Source organism: Quercus robur, chromosome 3 (assembly GCF_932294415.1).
Source record: "Quercus robur chromosome 3, dhQueRobu3.1, whole genome shotgun sequence".
Taxonomy (NCBI): domain Eukaryota; kingdom Viridiplantae; phylum Streptophyta; class Magnoliopsida; order Fagales; family Fagaceae; genus Quercus; species Quercus robur.
In genome coordinates this window covers 6,265,804-6,285,271 of record NC_065536.1, presented here as the reverse complement: position 1 = coordinate 6,285,271, position 19,468 = coordinate 6,265,804, and the positions used below count along the sequence as shown (strand labels likewise).

Genomic DNA, 19,468 nt, shown 5'->3' with positions numbered 1-19,468 from the left:
TAGACCGATGGCACCTATGCTTGAGTTCTGACATACACTCTTCCATTGCGGTCTAGTGGACCTGGGATTCAATGGATCCCGTTTCACATGGAGGAATGGCAGGGAGGAAGAAGCATTTGTGGAGGAGCAACTAGATAGGGCAATCGCAACAACAGATTGGAGTTGAGATGTTCCCGAGAGCCAAAGTAAGCCATCTCTCCGCATCCTACTCCGATCTTGACCCTATCTTAATAGACATGACTCCACCAAATCAACCCTAGCGTCGGAGACATAAAATTCAGTTGTTCGAGCAAAAATAGTTAGCACATACGGAGTGTGAATCAGTTATTAGAAACTCCTGGAATCATCAACGGCCAACAAGCAGCCCCATGTACTGCCTTTTTGAAAAAATTAAAAGGTGCAAAATAGACCTCATTGCATGGAGCAGAACTACCTTTGGAAACACTAGAGATCAGTTGGAAGCAAAACAAGGAGAACTGAATGCATTGAAGAAGGCAGGGTATGGTATGAATGTGGAGAGAATACAACAAGTGAAGAGGGAGATAAATGAACTCCTAAACCATGAGGAAGTATTTTAGAGGCAAAGATCGAGATCTATATGGCTAATGGCGGGAGATAAAAACACAAAATTCTTTCATCTAAGAGCGAGCCAAAGACGAAAGAAGAATAATATTGGAGGTTTGTAAGATAGGGAAGGGGAGTGGCACACAGATGAGGAAAAAAAAGATAGGCACCATAGCAGAGGAGTACTACAAAGAACTCTTCACTTCTTCCAATTCACTAGACATGGAGGATGTGATTGACTCAGTGGACAAGGTAGTGATGGAGGACATGGCCCAAGACTTTCTTCGCCCTCACACAGTGGATGAAGTAAAAAACAGCACTCTTCCAGATGCATCCATCCAAAGCACCGAGTCCCGATCGTATGTCACCTATCTTTTTTCAAAAATTCTGACATATTGTAAGGCATGATGTAACTACTGCTGTATTATCTATTTTAACTTAGGGAGATATCTAAGAAAAATGAACTATACACATATTGTACTCATCAAAAAAAAAAAAAAAAAAAAAAAAAGAGCCAGAACACATTACAGAATTCCGTCCCATTAGCTTGGGTAACGTTGTATCACAGATTATATCTAAGGTGTTGGCCAATAGCCTTAAATCAATACTACCCAATGTAATTTCTAACTTACAAAGTGCTTTTGTGCCTGGTAGAATCATTACATATAATACTACAGTTGCTTTTGAAATGTTCCACCGTATGAGAATCAGGGCCAAAGGAAAAAAATGACACATGGCAGTGAAACTTGACATCAGCAAGGCATATGACCGAGTGGAGTAGGAGTTCCTCCAAAAGATGATGCAAAAGATTGGCCTACCTAACCAATAGGTCAACCCTACTATGAAACTATGTGCACTACATCATACTCGACTCTCATAAATGGTAAACCAAGAGGCCTCATCACACTGACCCGTGAAATCAAGTAAGGGGACCCTTTATCTCCTTATCTATTCCTGATATGAGCAGAAGGGCTCTCCTTTCTCATACGCCTAGCCGTTGATAGAAAACTCTTGAAAGGAGTGGTGTCATGCCATAGAGGGGTAAGGGTTTCACACTTACTGTTTGCCGATAATAGCCTACTATTTTGTGAGGCAACAACCGAGGAATGCCAAAACTTGATGCATATACTAGCAATGTATGAGAGAGCATCGGGTCAAACTATCAACAAGGTTTTGAAACCCGGACCGTTCATTGAACCGTAAAAAGAAGAGGTTCAAGGTTTTTAAGGTCGAACTGAGGTTGAACCGTGATGACATCATAATTAATTTAATAATTATTTAAAATGAAAATAATTATATTAAATTAGTAAAAATATTAAAAAATTAACTAAAATAGTGCAATTAAATATAAAGATCTATTCCTATCAAATATATATATATATATATATATATAGAGAGAGAGAGAGAGAGAGATCTATTATTCCTTTATAGAAACAAAGAAATCTATCTTTCAAATGTATTTTCTATATCATAATTCATAACTTTAAGAAATATTAAATCCTAGTATTTTTTTTATGTTGATTAATTAAATTTGTGATAATATCTAATAATATAATAATTATAATAAAAAAAAATATAAAAAAATATATATAAAATGGTATTTGTGTAATTGTGTTGCATGTCTGCAACATGGCACTTATAAAATTACGAATGCATTAATTTTCTTTAAGAAAAATGATATGTCCACACCATTTTCACAATATTTTTATAACAAATTCTAAGTAGCAGGTTGTTACTAGTTATTATTGTTGAAGCAAAAAAGTAATCTTAGCATTAGGTTCAAATTTGAACTAATAATAACTAACTATTTATAATTTATTGTGAAAATATTGTAAAAATATTACGAATGTAACATCTTTCTTTATTTAATGTGATGAACGGAAGATATTTGTATTGCATTGCATGCAACGTGGCCCACTGGTAAGATAAGAATCAACTATTTTCTTTTAAATAAAAACAAAACATAAAAAGTTAAAATTTCAACCACTAGCAAAGCAGAATGTGGAACTCCAATAAATTCTCCCACCAACCTTAACTACTACCTTGACCACATCTCTATCTTTACTTTTGGCCGGTGAAGCAGTGCAGCCATAATTCATTATTTTATCTTTCTCCTTTCTGTTCTTCTGTGAGCTCTCTGTCTTAACTTTGGTCTTCGTCCCGGAGTAGCCTACATCTGCTTGCTGGGTTTCTTCTCCACAATCAACAATTTGCTCTTTCATCAGTGGTCTGTTTGTGTTCGTGTCTGTGTTCGTGTTTGTGTTTGTGTTATCAATCAAAAAGAGTTCCTTCTCTTGATTATCAAAAAAAAAAAACCTGTCTCTCTCTCTGCTGTAGATTTGAAGATTGTGAATCAGTGAAGCTTAAGCACCTCAAAAAATTATCAAATCTCCTTCTGATCTTTGTTCTTTTTTGTGTTCTTTCATTTCTTTTTCATTTCTTCTAGATCTGATCATAACTTCATCCCGGTGTACTGAAAATTCATCGAAAAAGCTGAAACAAAAAGAACCCGTCCGAACCTCAAAAACCGGTCACGGTTCTCAGAACCACATGATCCCACCAGGATTTGCACGGGTCCCTGCTTTTTTCACATAGAACGGTTCTTGAAACTTAAAAAACCACAAAATTGAAAGGTTTACGGTTTTTCTAGTCGGACCGTACGGTCTGATCCGGGTTTCAAAACCATGACTATCAATAGGCAAAAAAACAACACTCTTCTTCAACCCAAACACAAAACAATCGGTAAAGCTAGCTATTCAAAACATGCTAGGTGCTCAAATCATGACAAGCTATGAGAAGTATTTTGGATTACCAATTGTGGGAGGCAAGTCCAAGATGAGCACTTTTAGGGAAGTGCAGGAGTGAGTAACAAAAAAAGTGATGGGATGGAAGGAGAAAAATATTTCCAAGGCAGGGAGGGAGGTTCTAATCAAGACGGTAGCACAAGCCATCCCAACATACTTCATGAGCATGTTTAAAATCCCAAAAAAGGTGTGTGATGATATAAATTCAGCTCTAGCAAAATTTTGGTGGGGCCAAATTTGAGATGAGAAAAAAAATTCACTGGAGTAAGTTGTGCAATCCGAAAGTTAGAGGTGAAATGGGGTTTAGAGATCATATTCACGCCTTCAATCTTACTATGTTAGCCAAACAAGCATGGCGGTTGATCCAAGGAAGCAACTCACTATTCTTCAGAGTATACAAAGCCCGCTATTTTCTTACTTGCTCATTCATGGAGGCTGGTTTGGGCTCCAACCCATATTTTGTATGGGTCAGTTTGTTAGAAGCCAGGGAGTTTATTAGCGCAGCAACAGTTTGGAAGGTGGGTGATGGAGAAGCATAAAACTGGATGATCACAAATGGCAACCCCACCCTCCAAAATTCCAACCGAATGCAAACATGAACTTGAGAGTGAGTGACCTCTTTGACCCAAGCACAAAGCAGTGGCATGCTCAGATCCTCCACACGACCTTTATGCACTCCACTATGGAGGATATTCAATGGATCAACCTCAGGGACACACACACCAAGGATGAGCTAATCTGGAAGGAAAACAAAAAGGGCATTTTCTCGGTTAAAACGGCTTACCAAGTCACGGTCCGTCAGCAACAACAGGAACAAGGGGAGCATTCATCAGCTCGGAGTGATAGGAAATTCTGGAACCATATATGGCAGCTGTACATACCTCCCAAGGTTCGGAACTTTGCTTGGAGGGCATGCTCTGATATACTCCCTACCCGCGTAAACCTCTACCAAAGAAAGGTGCCAGTGGACCCAGCTTGTGGAATATGCCAGCAACATGAGGAGACAGTGGCCCATGCACTTTGGAGCTATCCTATGGCAAGGAATGTGTGGGTGCTAGTGGCAGGCAAACTACAGAAACGTAGCTCAGCTGAAGGACTTTTATGTATTGGTGCGAGAATAAATGGCTGTGCTCTCGACCAAAGAACTGGAGCTTTGGGCTATGGTATCATGGTCCATTTGGAATGCAAGAAACAGGTGGCTCTTTAACAAAAATCAAACTCAACCTAGTGACATCTTGAGAGGAGCGATGAACCTGTTGCAAGATTACCAGAGACTCTGCCAATGACTGGACTGAACTGAGAAAAATAGCCAAAAGAAAGTGCTGAAGTCCGTGATTTGTATTGTAAGGCTAAAGTGCTTTTCTTTAAAAGCTGCACATGACTATGTTCTATATTTGCTTTGGTCGAGTGGCATGCAGCTGCATGCATAGGCCCACGTACCTCCAAACTAGCATGTCCTGGATGATGCTTTGTAACAACGGCCAAAATGGCCCATTAGCATTAATTTTTGAAATATTTAGCAACAGAGCACTGTTTCGGAAATAATTAAGGAAATACCACTTTTTCTGGTACTTGAGCTTGGTGAGCTCGAGTACCATGTTTTTTTAATCCACTGTTGCCCTATATTCAAGGAGCCCTATAGTGGCGTTTTTAAGCCCTATAGTGACGTTTTCGAGCCCTATAGCGGCGTTTTTAAGCCCCCATACCAGGAAGGGGCCCTATAGTGACATTTTCGGGCCCTATAGCGGCGTTTTCCTGCAAATTTTTTTTTATAAGTCCCCATAACAGGTTCAAGGGGCCCTATAGTGGCGTTTTTAAGCCCTATAGTGACGTTTTTGGGCCCTATAGCGGCGTTTTCCTGCAAAATTTTTTTATAAGTCCCCATAACAGGTTCAAGGGGCCCTATAGTGGCGTTTTTAAGCCCTATAGTGACGTTTTCGGGCCCTATAGCGGCGTTTTTTTTTTTTGAGAAGATGTTTGACCAGTGAAAAACATGGTACTCGAGCTCACCAAGCTCGAGTACCAGAAAAAGTGGTATTTCCCTAATTATTTCCGAAACAGTGTTCTGTTGCTAAATATTTCAAAAAAACATGCTAATGGGCCATTTTGGCCTTGTAACAACTATACAAATAGCTTTGAATAAAATTCTATCTTTTACGTTCCCCCCCCCCCCCCCCCCCAAAAAAAATGATTAATAGTGTGGATTTGGACCTTTTTCTTTCTACTGGCCGGTTTGGAAATATGTTTTGGGCCGCCAAAACAAAATCTTTCATTTTGGGCTCACAAACAAGAAGATATGGATTTGGATGAATTTTTATAGTAGCCCCAAATCAACATGGATAGGTCATTATTATTATTATTATTTTTGGGAAATAGTTCTTAGTTGTTTTACTAATTGCTAATCAAAGATTATGATTGATGTAGATCTAATTGCTCTTTTGTATGATTTGGAACTAGGTTTCCATTTTTTTGTTTTCCCTTGACAAACCAAATAAAGGTTGTCTTTTTGGAATAAGTTTGTCTTGTCCATTTGAGACATCTTTCCCTTGTCCCATGTGGTATAACAAGTACTTCTCAAATGCCAAATTTGTGTTAGCAGTCATACAATAAAAGTTCATAAAATTTAGAAGTGAAAAGCAAGTGAAACATATAGCATAAGCTTCCAGTCCAAACCATTTGGTTGACTCAAACACATGCAAAAAAGTAGCCCAAAAAATTAACATTTCTAGTGGATGAGAATCGAAGACAAGTTTTAATGGGTTTGCCAACATTTTAACCCAACTATTAAATTTACGCCATTTAACTCTCCTGAAACCAACAATTAAAAGTATGGATCATTTTGTTCCCAAAAAAAAAAAAAAAAAAAAATCAGACACTATTCCAATCAATTAATTGCCAATTTGATCATAAAAATAACAATTAGTGTAAAGGAAAACAGTTTTTTTTTTTTAACTCATTTTAGTGCTAGCCATAAATAAACCACTAGAAATTAAAAAAAGAATAAAGGATGAAGAAGCAATGTCCTCATGAAAAGAAAACAATAGTGGAAAATAATTTTTTTTTTTTTAAAAAGTGATAGTTTGTTTCTTTCACTATTACTGCTTTACTTAACAAAATTGAATTATTAGAGATTATATAGGAATTCTCATCAAGATTTATAGTGCCAGTGACTCTTGAGGCCTAATTGAGAAGGGGAGGAATGAGATGGGAAAAATGCAAAGAATATTTGTTTGTATAATTTTTTTGATGAGCATGAGCCATGAATCCTCTAACCTGTTACCTACTCTAGTACTCTTTCTAACTCTTGTATAATTGTGTTAGAAAAAAAATAAAACAAAAACTTGTAAAATTGTGCAAGTGGTCCTATTTTAAAATTTTAAAGTGGCAGTGTGACACATAAAATTTCCAATCACCTTGCACCTTGATAACGATTAAAAATTCCATTACCCCCTGCTAGCCTATTACATAAAATTTCCAATCAACTTGCACTTTAGGCTGTGTTTGGTTGCCGTAAAACGTTTTCCGGAAAATACATATTTTCCGGAAATGTTAATTTCTGGAAAAGGAAAATATTTGTGTGTGTTTGGTTGCATTTCAAAAAATTTTCCGGAAAACATTTTCTAGTGTTTGGAAAAGAAGAAAGGAAAACACAAATCTAGGGGCAAAACCAAACCCAGAAAACCCAAATCCAGATCGCGCGATCGCGATCTCGCCGGCGCGATCTCGCGAAGGCGAGATCGCGATCAACGTTGCGAGATCGAGATCAACGTCGCGATCTCGCGACGGCGCGATCTCGCGTTCGCGAGATCGCGATCGACGCTTCGCGAGATCGCGCCGTCGATCGCGATCTCGATCCGGCGCAATCTGGCGAAGGCGAGATCGCGATCAACGTCGCGATCTCGCGACGGCGCGATCTCGCGTTCGCGAGATCGCGATCGACGCTTCGCGAGATCGCGATCAACGGCGCGATCTCGCGAACGACGTTCGCGAGATTGCGCCGTCGATCGCGCCGTCGGACTGGTCTTAGGACTGGAGATTGCGCCGTTACTGGTCTTCTCCCTCGCGCGCGCGCGCTCTCTCTCTCTCTCTCTCTTTTCCGGAAATCCTTTGAAGTGAAAATAGAGCCGGTAATTGATTTCCGTGGTCAAAGGCGTTTTTTTTCGGTCAACGGATTTCAATTTCCGGAAAATAGAATTTTTCGGACCAACCAAACACACCTATTTTCCGGAAAATCATTTCCGGAATGCGTTTGAAGTCGATTCAAACGCAGCCTTAGTGTGGTGGTGAATGGTGATATTAATGATGCAACGTTCTGATCGTGGATCAGCAGCAAAATGTTTTAGGCCATCTCTGGGGAAGAAATGGATTGTTTGAGGAGGAAGGTTGGATCACTTTACCCTTCCAATTGCAAAGTCAAATCCAAGGTGAATTTTCACAATATGAAAGTAAACATGCTAATATATTGCTTATATTTCATGTCACACAGCAAGAGATCATAATAATATAGATGGTTGATCTATACCATTAAAATGCTCATGCTTAAACTACAAAGAACAATAAACAAACTTGAATTGGCAAATAAATCTTCTGAAGATTTTTTATTCACAACAATTTATGAAGTTTCGGGAATCAATTCAATATAAAATCATCCAATCGTTGGTTATCTGGTAATGAGCCAAGGACTGATTTTGTTTCATTCCCATGAATAAAGAATTAGAAAGCCCAAAACGTAATATTGCAAAAAATTTCAATGAATAAAACAATGCGGAGTAAGTTTGAATATGACACCTTAACTTTACCTTCAAGAAAACAACCAAATGGTTGTAATTGGATCCATAAAATAAAATATAGGTCTAATTGATCTGTAGATAGATATAAAGCAAGACTTGTAGCAAAGGATTGCATTCAACAAGATAGGATTGATTACTCTCTTTTTTTGGATAAAAGTTACCTTTTTTCCTTTTTCTTTTTTTGAGAATCGGATAAAAGTTACCTACTCTTTCTAAGTCTTGTATAATTGTGCAAGTGGTCTTACGTTGAAATTTCCAAACGGCAGTGTGACACAAAAAATTTCCAATCAACCTATACCTTGATAAAAGCATAAAATTTCCAAAGCTAAGGAGTGATTTTGTTTCAATCCAATGAATAAAGACTAAAAAAGACCAAAACGCAACATATTGCTAAAATTTTCAATGAATAAAACAATGCACCTTGAGTTTAAATAAGGCGTCTATAATATAAAATATAGATCTATTTGATTTGTAGAGAAAATATAAAGTAAGATTCATGGCTAAGCCTAAGACTACACTTAATAAGATGAACTTGATTACACTGAATTCTTTTCACACAAATCAACAAGGATAATTTTAGAAAAGGATCAAAATTAATAATTTCTAATGCAATATTGATTTAATCATGTATTTTTACTAGTAACTATATATTTATTTAATTAGTTACTCGTTTTTTAGAATGTGATTATATATATTTTGACAAGCTTAGGTGCAATTTTTTATTTATTGTACCTGTAGGGGCTGTTTTTGGGGCTTAGGCCCAACAGGCGGGCGATTCTGGCCCAAAGGTCCCACGACAATGAATTTGTAGAGAGTAGGTTATAGAACTAGGTCTTTGACAGCGGGGACGTGGTTATGGACAAGCCATGCAACCAGTTGGACGTAGAGATATTCCTCCAAGCTTTCGGGATAACAGTCCCTGGCGCTATATCTTCCGTTTTCTGTCTCTGTCTCTTTTCTCCTCCTCTATCTTTTTTCTTCTTTCCGCTTGCGATGCCTTGGCCATGGGGATTTCCTTCTCTTATATAGCACTCTTACTAAGATCTCAACCCTACACTTGTTAATCATCTGGGTCTCCACTTGAGTGCCTGTCCCATAGGACATCCTCCCTCTTTTCTGTGAGTCGCACTGGCCAAGACAATTCTGTGCTCCTGTCCCTTCTACATTAATGCGGCTGGAAAAGTAGTTCCCAGGCATTTAATGCGGCAGTAGTGGTTGCCCCCTTCCCCTAACGTCATGCACCGTTCCTTCTTATTGGGTGACTTTTCACCATGTATAGGGTGTGAGTCGGACACTCACTTGGCGAGTCCGAGGAGGTACTCCTCCTCGGACGTCCTAAGCAGGTCCGGCCCAGCATGGTTGGGTTGGGATATCCTAGGCCCATGTCTTTTCTTCTCGTCGTGGTTGGGCTTAGTGCATGTGCTAGGGCCCAACATTGATTGACGGATTTTACCCCCACAATAGCCCCTCAAAATTCCGGCCTTTCTTCTACGTCCGAGGAGAAAAGGCGAGATTTTGATACTCACCAGACAGTTTGCGTCGAATCAATGCTGCACACGCGTAGGGGGGAGCATGCCTTCACGTGCCCCATTAATGTTGAGGGCATTTAATGACCCAGGGAAAAGTAACCGCAGCTCTCGAGGTTTTACACTCGCCCAATCCAACGGTTGGAGGCTGGATCTACGGTGGACAACGTTTCACCCGCTTTAGACGCAAGTGCGTCTGTTCAACTTCTTCTGAGTATAATGGGTTTTGGGGGCGTTTGTCCCTCATTTTTTACGAGTATTCCAGTATTCAGAACGTCTCAGAGCTTTCTCCTTCAGTCCGTTCTCACTTCCGCAGCCATTCTCCTGAAGACTCCTTCGAGCTTCTTAACCGTAAGTGCGTGTTTTTTCTCCATTACTCTTCATTAATCATACTGCCTTCAAGTCGTCTTTAGGATTAGAGGGGATGGGTAGGCTTGAGAAAATGGTAGATTCTCCGGCCGGTATGGCGGGCTTCAGGGCGAAGTATCGTATCCCACCGGAGGTAGGTTTAGAGTACTGTCATCAGGACGAAATTCTGCTCAAGCGGAGAACAGGGGAAGTCGCGATTCCAATGATAGCCTTCGTGGAAGGAGGAATGACTATTCCAATGGGGAGAATAACTAGGGATTACCTACGTGGTCATAGATTGGCCCCCCATCAATGCATCGCTAATCTGTTCCGGATCTTGGGGTGTGTCGAAACCCTAAACGATTAGATGAACCTCGGCCTCTCATGGCACGACGTGGTTCATCTTTATGAATGCCATAAGCTCGGTGACACATATTATCTAAAGTCCAGGACCGACGAAGTGAGGTTGATATCCTGCCTTCCGAAGTCCAGCAAAGGCTTGAAGGACGACCATTTGATCGTCTCCGGACCATGGTATGACGGCCTTCACTGTCCGACCAGGGCGGGAGAGCCAGGTGGGGTGCCATAGAACTAGATTCCGTGAGGAGGACTTTAGTTTCAACCTCCTCTCCCTCCTTTTTCCTTTATTTTAAACTTGTTTGCATGGTTGCATGTCTCCTCGGACTAACATAAACCTTTTAACGGTCTTCGCAGACAAGGAGCGAACCCAACCTCGGCTGAGCTTGGTCAACGTCCCGGCCCTGAATTACCTCCTGAGGTCCGAGATCTTCGTTAGCGCAGACGGACAACTACGGTCAGCTCCTTTGATTTTGGACTATATTCCACTCACTCGAGCCCTGGTGGAAGCCGGACAAGCTATAAGGGCTGGCAGTCCGAGGTTGGCACGCATTGACGTCTCCATATCAGGTTTTCTTGCTGATAGAGACTTGCCTCCTGTTCGGTTACCTCCCCAACGAGCCTTTCCCCCAGTAGTTATCCCAGAGGAGGAAGCTGGTTCTTCACATTCATCCTTAGAGGATCAGATAGACCAGTTTCAATTTACTGAGGAAGGGGAGGCATCGGTCAGGGTAGTAGAGCTCTCCGATTCTGACGCTGATTTAGACCGCACCTCAGCGGCTCCTGGTATTGGTCTGGTCATCGCGCGACCTGATATCAGCGAAGACACCGAAGAAGAAGAAGGAATGGATCTCCAGCCGAGGACTGGCCTCAGGGGTCTTCTATCTAACAGGTCCAAAGGGCAGACCTCCAAGGCGGTCCCGAAGGGACAGATGGTCCCCAAAGCTCCCGTTCCTCCTCCCCCTCCTTCATCGGATGCGACGCTGCAGCCCATGCCTAATTTAAGGCGAAAGAGGTCTGCAGAAGAGACGGAGGAGGGAGAGGTTGCCCGTGAGAAGGCCGGGCCTAAAAAGAAGGGTAAGGAGACGAAAGAGCCCCGAGAGAAAAGGACCAGGTCCACGGAGAGCCGAGATGAGGCGACCATTATGAGGGGGCCACGAACATGGTCTCCTCGGATCGAGTTAGATGGCGCCCCAATCCTCTGGGATGCGACTCTATGGGAAACCCAGCGAGAGCAAGCTTCCCTCTTGGCCGAGGCACTACAGCAGCCTCTTCTATTGCCCCGTGACATGGAGGGTCTTAGGAAGACTCGTCAGCCAGAAGTTTTTATGTCACTGAAGAGGGACCTGGCTATGGTAAGTAGACTCTTCTACCTCGTCTTTATATTAAGTGCCCTCTTATCGTCTTGTTTTGATGTCATCTTTATTTCTGTCCGGGTGTAGGTCACTCAACAAATTTACGTTGCTGAGGAGTGGGCCAAGAAGGCCCGTGAGGAGGTGCATAGGGAAGCTCAGTCCCGTTCTGCAGCTGAGAGGGCCGCTGGCGATCTCAAAAGAGATTTTGATTGTCAGAGCAATGAACTAAAGGAGGCGAAGAAGGCCAATGCGAGTGCAGAGGCTGGCCTTAAAAACGCTGAAAAGCAAGCTGACGATCTGCGCAAGCAGCTTCGTCATTCTGAGGAAAGACTGGCAGCGGAGCAACAGGCAATTTCGGAGCTTAAGGTTGAGCTTGCCAGGACCAAGGAGGAAGCTCGCTTGTCCAGGGAGGTTGCCGAGAAGGCTGTGGCGGCTTCATATGAACGTGGAGTCCACGATACTGAGGAGAGACTGGCCGAGGAAGTTGCCACCGTCTGCAGGGAATATGTTACTTCGACCTGGGGCGTGGCCATGGATCGGGCATCCGTCCCTGCAGATTCTGATCTCAGGAAAGCTGAGAACATCTTTTTCCCGGCGGAGATACGTGAGATTCCTGGTGAGGTCGCCTCCACTGAGCCTCCTCAAACAGACTCCTCTGTTCTCGAGGCTGGGAGCACGGAGCAAGCCTCACAGGGCCAACCAACTGAGGACAGTCTTCGCATCAGCGAGATCCTTGCCCAGGCCCAGGAAGTCGCACTTGAGAATCCAGCAGCAGACGATCAGCCTGCCCCGACTCAAGGCTCTTAGGGACTTAGTGTAGGGATTTGTTTGTTTTGCTTTTTGAGACTCGTTTTGTTTAATCCTCACTAATGTTTGTGAACCGAGTTATTTTGAACACTAAATGACAAAAGTTATTTTATTTCTTATATCGTTGCTTTATTCTATTTTGTTTTCATCATGAATGGATATTGGTTTTGCCACTTTGCTGCTGAAAGTCAAGCAATAACGAATGAATACGTTAGAATGGCACTAATTTATAATTGGGCAAAAACCGTGGCTGAGAATCCGCACAACACTTATTGAGAATAGTCGCGTGGTTAATTTCCCCCAAGCCTGTGGTCCGAGGAGCCATCCAGGGCTTGGGTTCTGTTTAACACGTTTCGCGGATAGTTGCGTGGTTAATTTCCCCCAAGTCTGTGGTCCGAGGAGCCATCCAGGACTTGGGTTCTATTTAACACGTATTGACTGTAGTTGCGTGGTTAATTTCCCCCAAGTCTGTGGTCCGAGGAGCCATCCAGGACTTGGGTTCTGTTTAACACGTATTGACAGTAGTTGCGTGGTTAATTTCCCCCAAGTCTGTGGTCCGAGGAGCCATCCAGGACTTGGGTTCTGTTTAACACGTATTGACTGTAGTTGCGTGGTTAATTTCCCCCAAGTCTGTGGTTCGAGGAGCCATCCAGGACTTGGGTTCTGTTTAACACGTATTGACAGTAGTGGCGTGGTTAATTTCCCCCAAGTCTGTGGTCCGAGGAGCCATCCAGGACTTGGGTTCTGTTTAACACGTATTGACTGTAGTTGCGTGGTTAATTTCCCCCAAGTCTGTGGTCCGAGGAGCCATCCAGGACTTAGGTTCTGTTTAACACGTATTGACTGTAGTTGCGTGGTTAATTTCCCCCAAGTCTGTGGTCCGAGGAGCCATCCAGGACTTGGGTTCTGTTTAACACGTATTGACTGTAGTTGCGTGGTTAATTTCCCCCAAGTCTGTGGTCCGAGGAGCCATCCAGGACTTAGGTTCTGTTTAACACGTATTGACTGTAGTTGCGTGGTTAATTTCCCCCAAGTCTGTGGTCCGAGGAGCCATCTAGGACTTGGGTTCTGTTTAACACGTATTGACTGTAGTTGCGCAATAAAGCTGTATCAACATGGTGTATCTCATTAATAAAAGTATCTTTTCAGGTTATTTACATTCCACGGACGTGGCACTACACGTTCGTCTAGGTCTTCCAAAAAGTACGCACCAACACCAGCCACTGATGTGATGCGGTATGGACCCTCCCAATTCGGTCCAAGCTTTCCCCATGATGGGTTCCTCGCATTGCCCAGGACTTTCCTCAGCACTAAGTCCCCGGGCGCCAATGGTCTCGACTTCACCTTGGCATCATAGCCTTGCTTGATCTTTTGTTGATACTGAGCTAGGTGCACCCTCGCGCTTTCCCTTCTCTCTTCGAGGAGGTCCAGGCTTTTTTCTAGAAGCCCGTTGTTAGTAATGGGGTTGAATGTAGTAATCCTCTGGGAGGGAAAATTTATCTCCAATGGGATGACAGCCTCGGCCCCGTAGGTCAAAGAAAAGGGGGTTTCTCCCGTGGATCGGCGAGGCGTGGTGCGGTACGTCCACAAGACATGGGCGAGTTCCTCAATCCACCTCCCTTTCACGTCGTCCAGCCTCTTCTTCAATCCGTTCACTATGGTTTTGTTGATGGCTTCTGCTTGTCCATTACTCTGCGGGTAAGCTGGTGTGGAGTATCGGTTGGTAATCCCCAGTTCACTGCAATATCTCCTAAAGAGCTTGCTGTCAAATTGGAGGCCATTGTCCAAGATTAGGGTGTGTGGGGTTCCGAAACGGGTCACGATATTTTTCCAGATAAACCTCTTGACGTCGACATCCCTAATGTTTGCCAGCGCTTCAGCCTCAACCCACTTTGTGAAGTAATCAGTGCCGACGAGAAGAAACTTCTTGTTCCCGGCAGCTTTGGGGAACGGCCCTAGTATGTCTAGGCCCCATTGTGCGAATGGCCAAGGGCTGGACAACGGGTTAAGCACCCCGCCCGGTTGGTGTATATTCGGAGCAAACCTTTGGCATTGGTCGCACTTCTTCACATATTCTAGAGCCTCCTTATGCATGCTTGGCCACCAATAACCCTGGGTCATGGCTCTGTGGGAGAGGGACCGGCCCCCCGTATGGCTTCCGCAAATCCCCTCATGCAACTCCTCCAGAATGAGCTTCGTAGCTCCTGGGTGTACACACAGCAAGTACGGCCCTGAGAAAGAACGTTTGTAAAGTTTGGAGTCCTCGGACAACCAGAATCGAGGAGCTCTCCTCTTGATTTTGTCGGCCTCGACTTTATCATCCGGTAAGGAGTCGTGTTTCAAGAACCGGACAAGAGGGTCCATCCAGCTTGGTCCCTCCCCAGCGTTGTGTACCCGAATACTGCTTTCCTCCGCTTCCGTTGGGTGGCAGAGGTCCTCGACAAGAATTACCCGCGGAAGAGGCTGAGCCGAGGAGGTGGCCAGTGTTGCCAGAGAGTCGGCGTGAGTGTTCCCGCTTCTGGGTATATGCGTTAAATGGAAGTCGTCGAAGTAGGCCTGTAGGCGTTTAGCTTGGGCAAGGTACCGTCGCATTCTTTCATCTTTCGCCTCCAATTCTCAGTTTATTTGCCCTACTATGAGTCTCGAATCCGAGAATATGCTCGCGCATTTTCCATCCATTTTCCGGATCATAGACATCCCCTCCAGCAGTGCCTCATATTCGGCTTCGTTATTTGTTGCCGAGAATCCCAGTCTTAACGACTTTTCCAAGGTTATACCATCGGGAGAGATTAGAACGAGCCCCACACCGGAGCCCCTGTGGTTTGCTGCACCATCGATGTATGCTCTCCACTTATCATGATCTTACAGAGAAACTGCGCCGACCAATCTCCTATCGTCACTCGGTGATCCCAACACTTCCACCCCTTCTAAGATAGGCTCTGCAAATTCAGCCACCAGATCGGCGAGGACTTGACCCTTTATGGCGGTGCGAGGCATGTATCTAATGTCAAAAGCGCTCAAGAGGGTTCCCCATTTAGCTATTCTCCCCGTGTAGTCGGCGCTTCGTAGGACTGATTTCAATGGGAGTTGAGTTAACACAACCACTGTATGTGCCTGAAAATAATGAGGAAGCTTTTTTGTAGCTTGCACGACCGCCAATATTGCCTTTTCGAGGGGAAGGTACTGGGTCTTCGCCTCCTGTAGTGACTTGCTAACGTAATACACGGGCCGCTGCGTGCCATTGTCCTCTCGGATTAGTACTAGGCTCACCGCATGAGCGGCGACTGCGATGTACGCATATAACACCTCATCAGCCTCGGGACTGGACATGATCGGTGGTCGGGCGAGATATTCCTTGAGCTGTTGGAATGCTAAATCACACTCTTCAGTCCACTCGAAACCCTTCCACTTGTGCAATAGGAGGAAAAAAGGTCTGCACCGGTCTGCTGAGCGGGAGATGAAACGGTTTAAAGCTGCTATCATGCCGGTAAGCTTTTGGACTTCTTTGGGATTCCGAGGGGACTGCATACCATGAATGGCTCTTATTTGGTCAGGGTTAACCTCGATTCCCCGGTGGGTTACCATGTAACCAAGGAATTTCCCTGATCCCACCCTAAATGAGCACTTGGATGCGTTCAGTCGCAGCTTGTACCTTCTCAGGATTTGAAACACTTCGTCGAGATCCCTGATGTGGTCGGCCACCAATTTACTCTTTACTACCATATCGTCTATATACACCTCGATAGTTCTTCCCATCTGTTGCTCAAACATCCTAGTCATCATCCTTTGATAGGTTGACCCGGCATTCTTCAGACCAAAAGACATCACCTTATAATGATAGTTGCCGACTGGGGTGACGAAAGCAGTTTTTTCCTGGTCTTCAGTGGCCAAGGATATCTGATGGTAACCCTGGAAAGCGTCCAAAAAACTCATTCGGGGATGCCCGACAGTTGCATCTACCAGTCGGTCTATCCGCGGCATCGGTAAAGGATCCTTTGGGCAGGCCTTGTTTAAGTCCGTGAAGTCCACGCAGACTCGCCATTTTCCACTCTTCTTCTTCACTACGACAGTGTTCGCCAACCATTCGTGGTAAAATACTTCCTTGATAGCCCCGGCTCTCTTCAACTTTGCGACTTCCTCTCTCACAGCGTCCGCATGCTCCTTCGACGGGCGCCGGGGAGGCTGCTTCTTGGGTGGAATAGCTGGATCAACGTTAAGGTGATGGCGTATTAGGTCTGAATCAACCCCGGGGGCTTCATAAGGATCCCAGGCGAATACGTCCTCATTTCGTCGAAGAAAATTAATGAGCGCCGACTTCTCTGGTTCTGGCAATTCCGAACCGACTTGGAAAAACCTCTCGGGGTCCGATCCAACAAGCACTTTCTCCAGTTCCTCACAGCTCACCTCCATGGCTGGTCCTTCATTTCCTGTAGCTAGGACCGGGCTCCTTGATTGCTATAAGCTATTCTCGGCCAAAGTGGAAGGTTCACTGCTTGATTGTCGAGCAATCGCCGACACCATGCATTGCCTAGCCATTCCTTGGTCCCCTAATACCTCTTTGATTCGACCCTCTGATGGATACTTCACTTTCTGGTGCAGGGTTGACGATACAGCCCCTAATGTGTGAAGCCATGGCCGTGCAACAATGGCTGTGTAGGGGGAGTACGCGTCCACCACGATGAAGTTCACTTCCACGACTTCTGTGTCCGTCTGCACAGGCAACCTAATCATGCCTTTCGGGATGACTACTTTTCCCTCAAAGCTAAGCAGGGGTGAATCGTATGGCGACAGGTCTTCCTGCTTCAAGTTCAGCCCCTTGTACAAGTCTGGGTACATTATCTCCACGGCGCTACCCTGATCAACTAAAACCTTCTTCACGTCATAACCTCCTATTCTAAGTGTCACGACTAGGGCATCTTTATGGGGCTGAATGGTTCCTTCCTTATCCTCATCCGTGAACTCAATTAATGGCGAGGCCCTCCCTCTGGCTCTCTTTGATCCTCTTTCACCTGGCTCTGTCGGAAACCTACCCACTGACATCACTCTGAACGGGCCGGGACCGGTTCTCCCAGGTGCGGCAAGAATAACATTTATTGTGCCTATGGGCGGCCTCAACGCACTTTGTCTGGTATCGACATTGGACTGCTCGGGGCGGTGCAGCAGATGCCTGAGCTTTCCCTCTCGGACAAGTCGATCCAAATAGTTTTTTAGGTTCCTACATTCGTCAGTGACGTGACCAGGCTCTTGGTGATACGCACAGTATAGATTCTGATTGCGTTTTGAGGGATCGCCTGACATCTTATTTGGCCATTGAAAGAAATGCTCAAGCTTTATCTTCTCCAGGATCTCGTGCAGCGGTTCTCGGAACACAGCGTGGACTACCTGAGCCCCTGTAGATCCAGATTGTTCTACATAATCTCTCCTCGGCTTGTTACTGCTACTGAAACGGTCCGACCTGAAGTCCCTCCTCTCCTGAGGGACAAACTTCGACTTTCCTTTCCCAATCTGCTGGTCATCCTCGACCCTCTTGTACTTGTCTATCCTGTCCATGAGTTGTCGCACGTTGGTGATTGGTTTCCCAGTGAGAGACTTTCTCAAGCCATGCTCTATGGGCAGGCCCCTTTTGAAGGTACTGATGGCGACGTCCTCATAATTACCTTCGATCTCGTTGTACGTCTCCCAATATCTGTCCGAGTAGGCCTTCAGCGTTTCCCCTTCTCGCATGGATAAGGATAAGAGGGAATCGAGGGGTCGAGGGACTCTGGTGCTGGTAATGAAACGGGAACCAAAGGCTTGTGTCAGCTGTTTAAAGGAGTCTATGGAATTCGGTGGGAGGGCATCAAACCATCTCATCGCTAGTGGTCCCAAGCTGGATGGAAACACCTTACACATTAACGCCTCGTCCTTGGAGTGGACGGCCATCCTTTGGTTGAATTGGCTCACGTGTTCTACTGGGTCAGTTCGACCATTGTATGGGATAAACGTTGGCTGATTAAACCGCCGAGGAAGCACTGCCCTCTCTATTCTACGAGTGAATGGCGACTGGGAGATCCGGTCTAGGGCCTTGCTCATGGCGTCATTGACCAGGCCTCGGTAAGATGGGCTTTTGCGACCGCGCTTGTGAGGCCGCTCTTCCTCGTACGAGAACGTTTCACTCGGGGGGGTTCTCGTTCTTCGTCTGTACTCTTCATCCTCACCACTGCTTGTATCTGAAACGGGCAAAGGATGTTTCTGCTGGGCTCGACGCAGCTTCTTCTTCAAATCATCAATCTCTTGTTGTAGAGCCTTCCGCTCGTTGTGCTGGTGGGACGCGTGATCTTTCCCTTTCGAGCGACTTCTACTTGTGTGAGAGGTGCTCACACTGCCCTCTCGTTGATTATCTTGGTCCTTCGCTCGTTCAAGGTTTACAAAGTTGTCTTGTCGTTGAGATTCTGCATGTCCAGTTTGGCGCGGACCTGATCCTTCCATCCCTGACTGTTTCGCTTGTCGAGACACAAGTTCTTCCCACAGACGGCGCCAATTGTAGGGGTTGTTTTTGGGGCTTAGGCCCAACAGGCGGGCGATTCTGGCCCAAAGGTCCCACGACAATGAATTTGTAGAGAGTAGGTTATAGAACTAGGTCTTTGACAGCGGGGACGTGGTTATGGACAAGCCATGCAACCAGTTGGACGTAGAGATATTCCTCCAAGCTTTCGGGATAACAGTCCCTGGCGCTGTATCTTCCGTTTTCTGTCTCTGTCTCTTTTCTCCTCCTCTATCTTTTTTCTTCTTTCCGCTTGCGATGCCTTGGCCATGGGGATTTCCTTCTCTTATATAGCACTCTTACTAAGATCTCAACCCTACACTTGTTAATCATCTGGGTCTCCACTTGAGTGCCTGTCCCATAGGACATCCTCCCTCTTTTCTGTGAGTCGTAC

At 44.7% G+C, this 19,468-nt stretch overlaps 1 protein-coding gene across 1 annotated transcript; it reads right to left on the bottom strand.

The window, feature by feature from the left end:
* Nucleotides 1-17,006: 17,006 nt before the first annotated feature.
* LOC126719147 (uncharacterized) lies at nt 17,007-18,101 on the bottom strand. Its single transcript, XM_050421732.1, has 2 exons — nt 17,421-18,101; nt 17,007-17,261 (listed from the first exon to the last, which is right to left on the bottom strand). Exons 1-2 carry the CDS (start codon nt 18,099-18,101, stop codon nt 17,007-17,009), a joined length of 936 nt encoding a protein of 311 aa, XP_050277689.1.
* Nucleotides 18,102-19,468: the final 1,367 nt, after the last annotated feature.

Bases quoted from the DNA above. Each gene is read 5' to 3' on its own strand.
- LOC126719147 (XM_050421732.1), bottom strand. From the start codon at position 18,101: ATGGACAGGATAGACAAGTACAAGAGGGTCGAGGATGACCAGCAGATT. The intron at 17,262-17,420 runs GTTTTAGTTGAT...TTGCCTGTGCAG, and splicing joins GAGGTTATGACGTGAAGAAG to ACGGACACAGAAGTCGTGGA.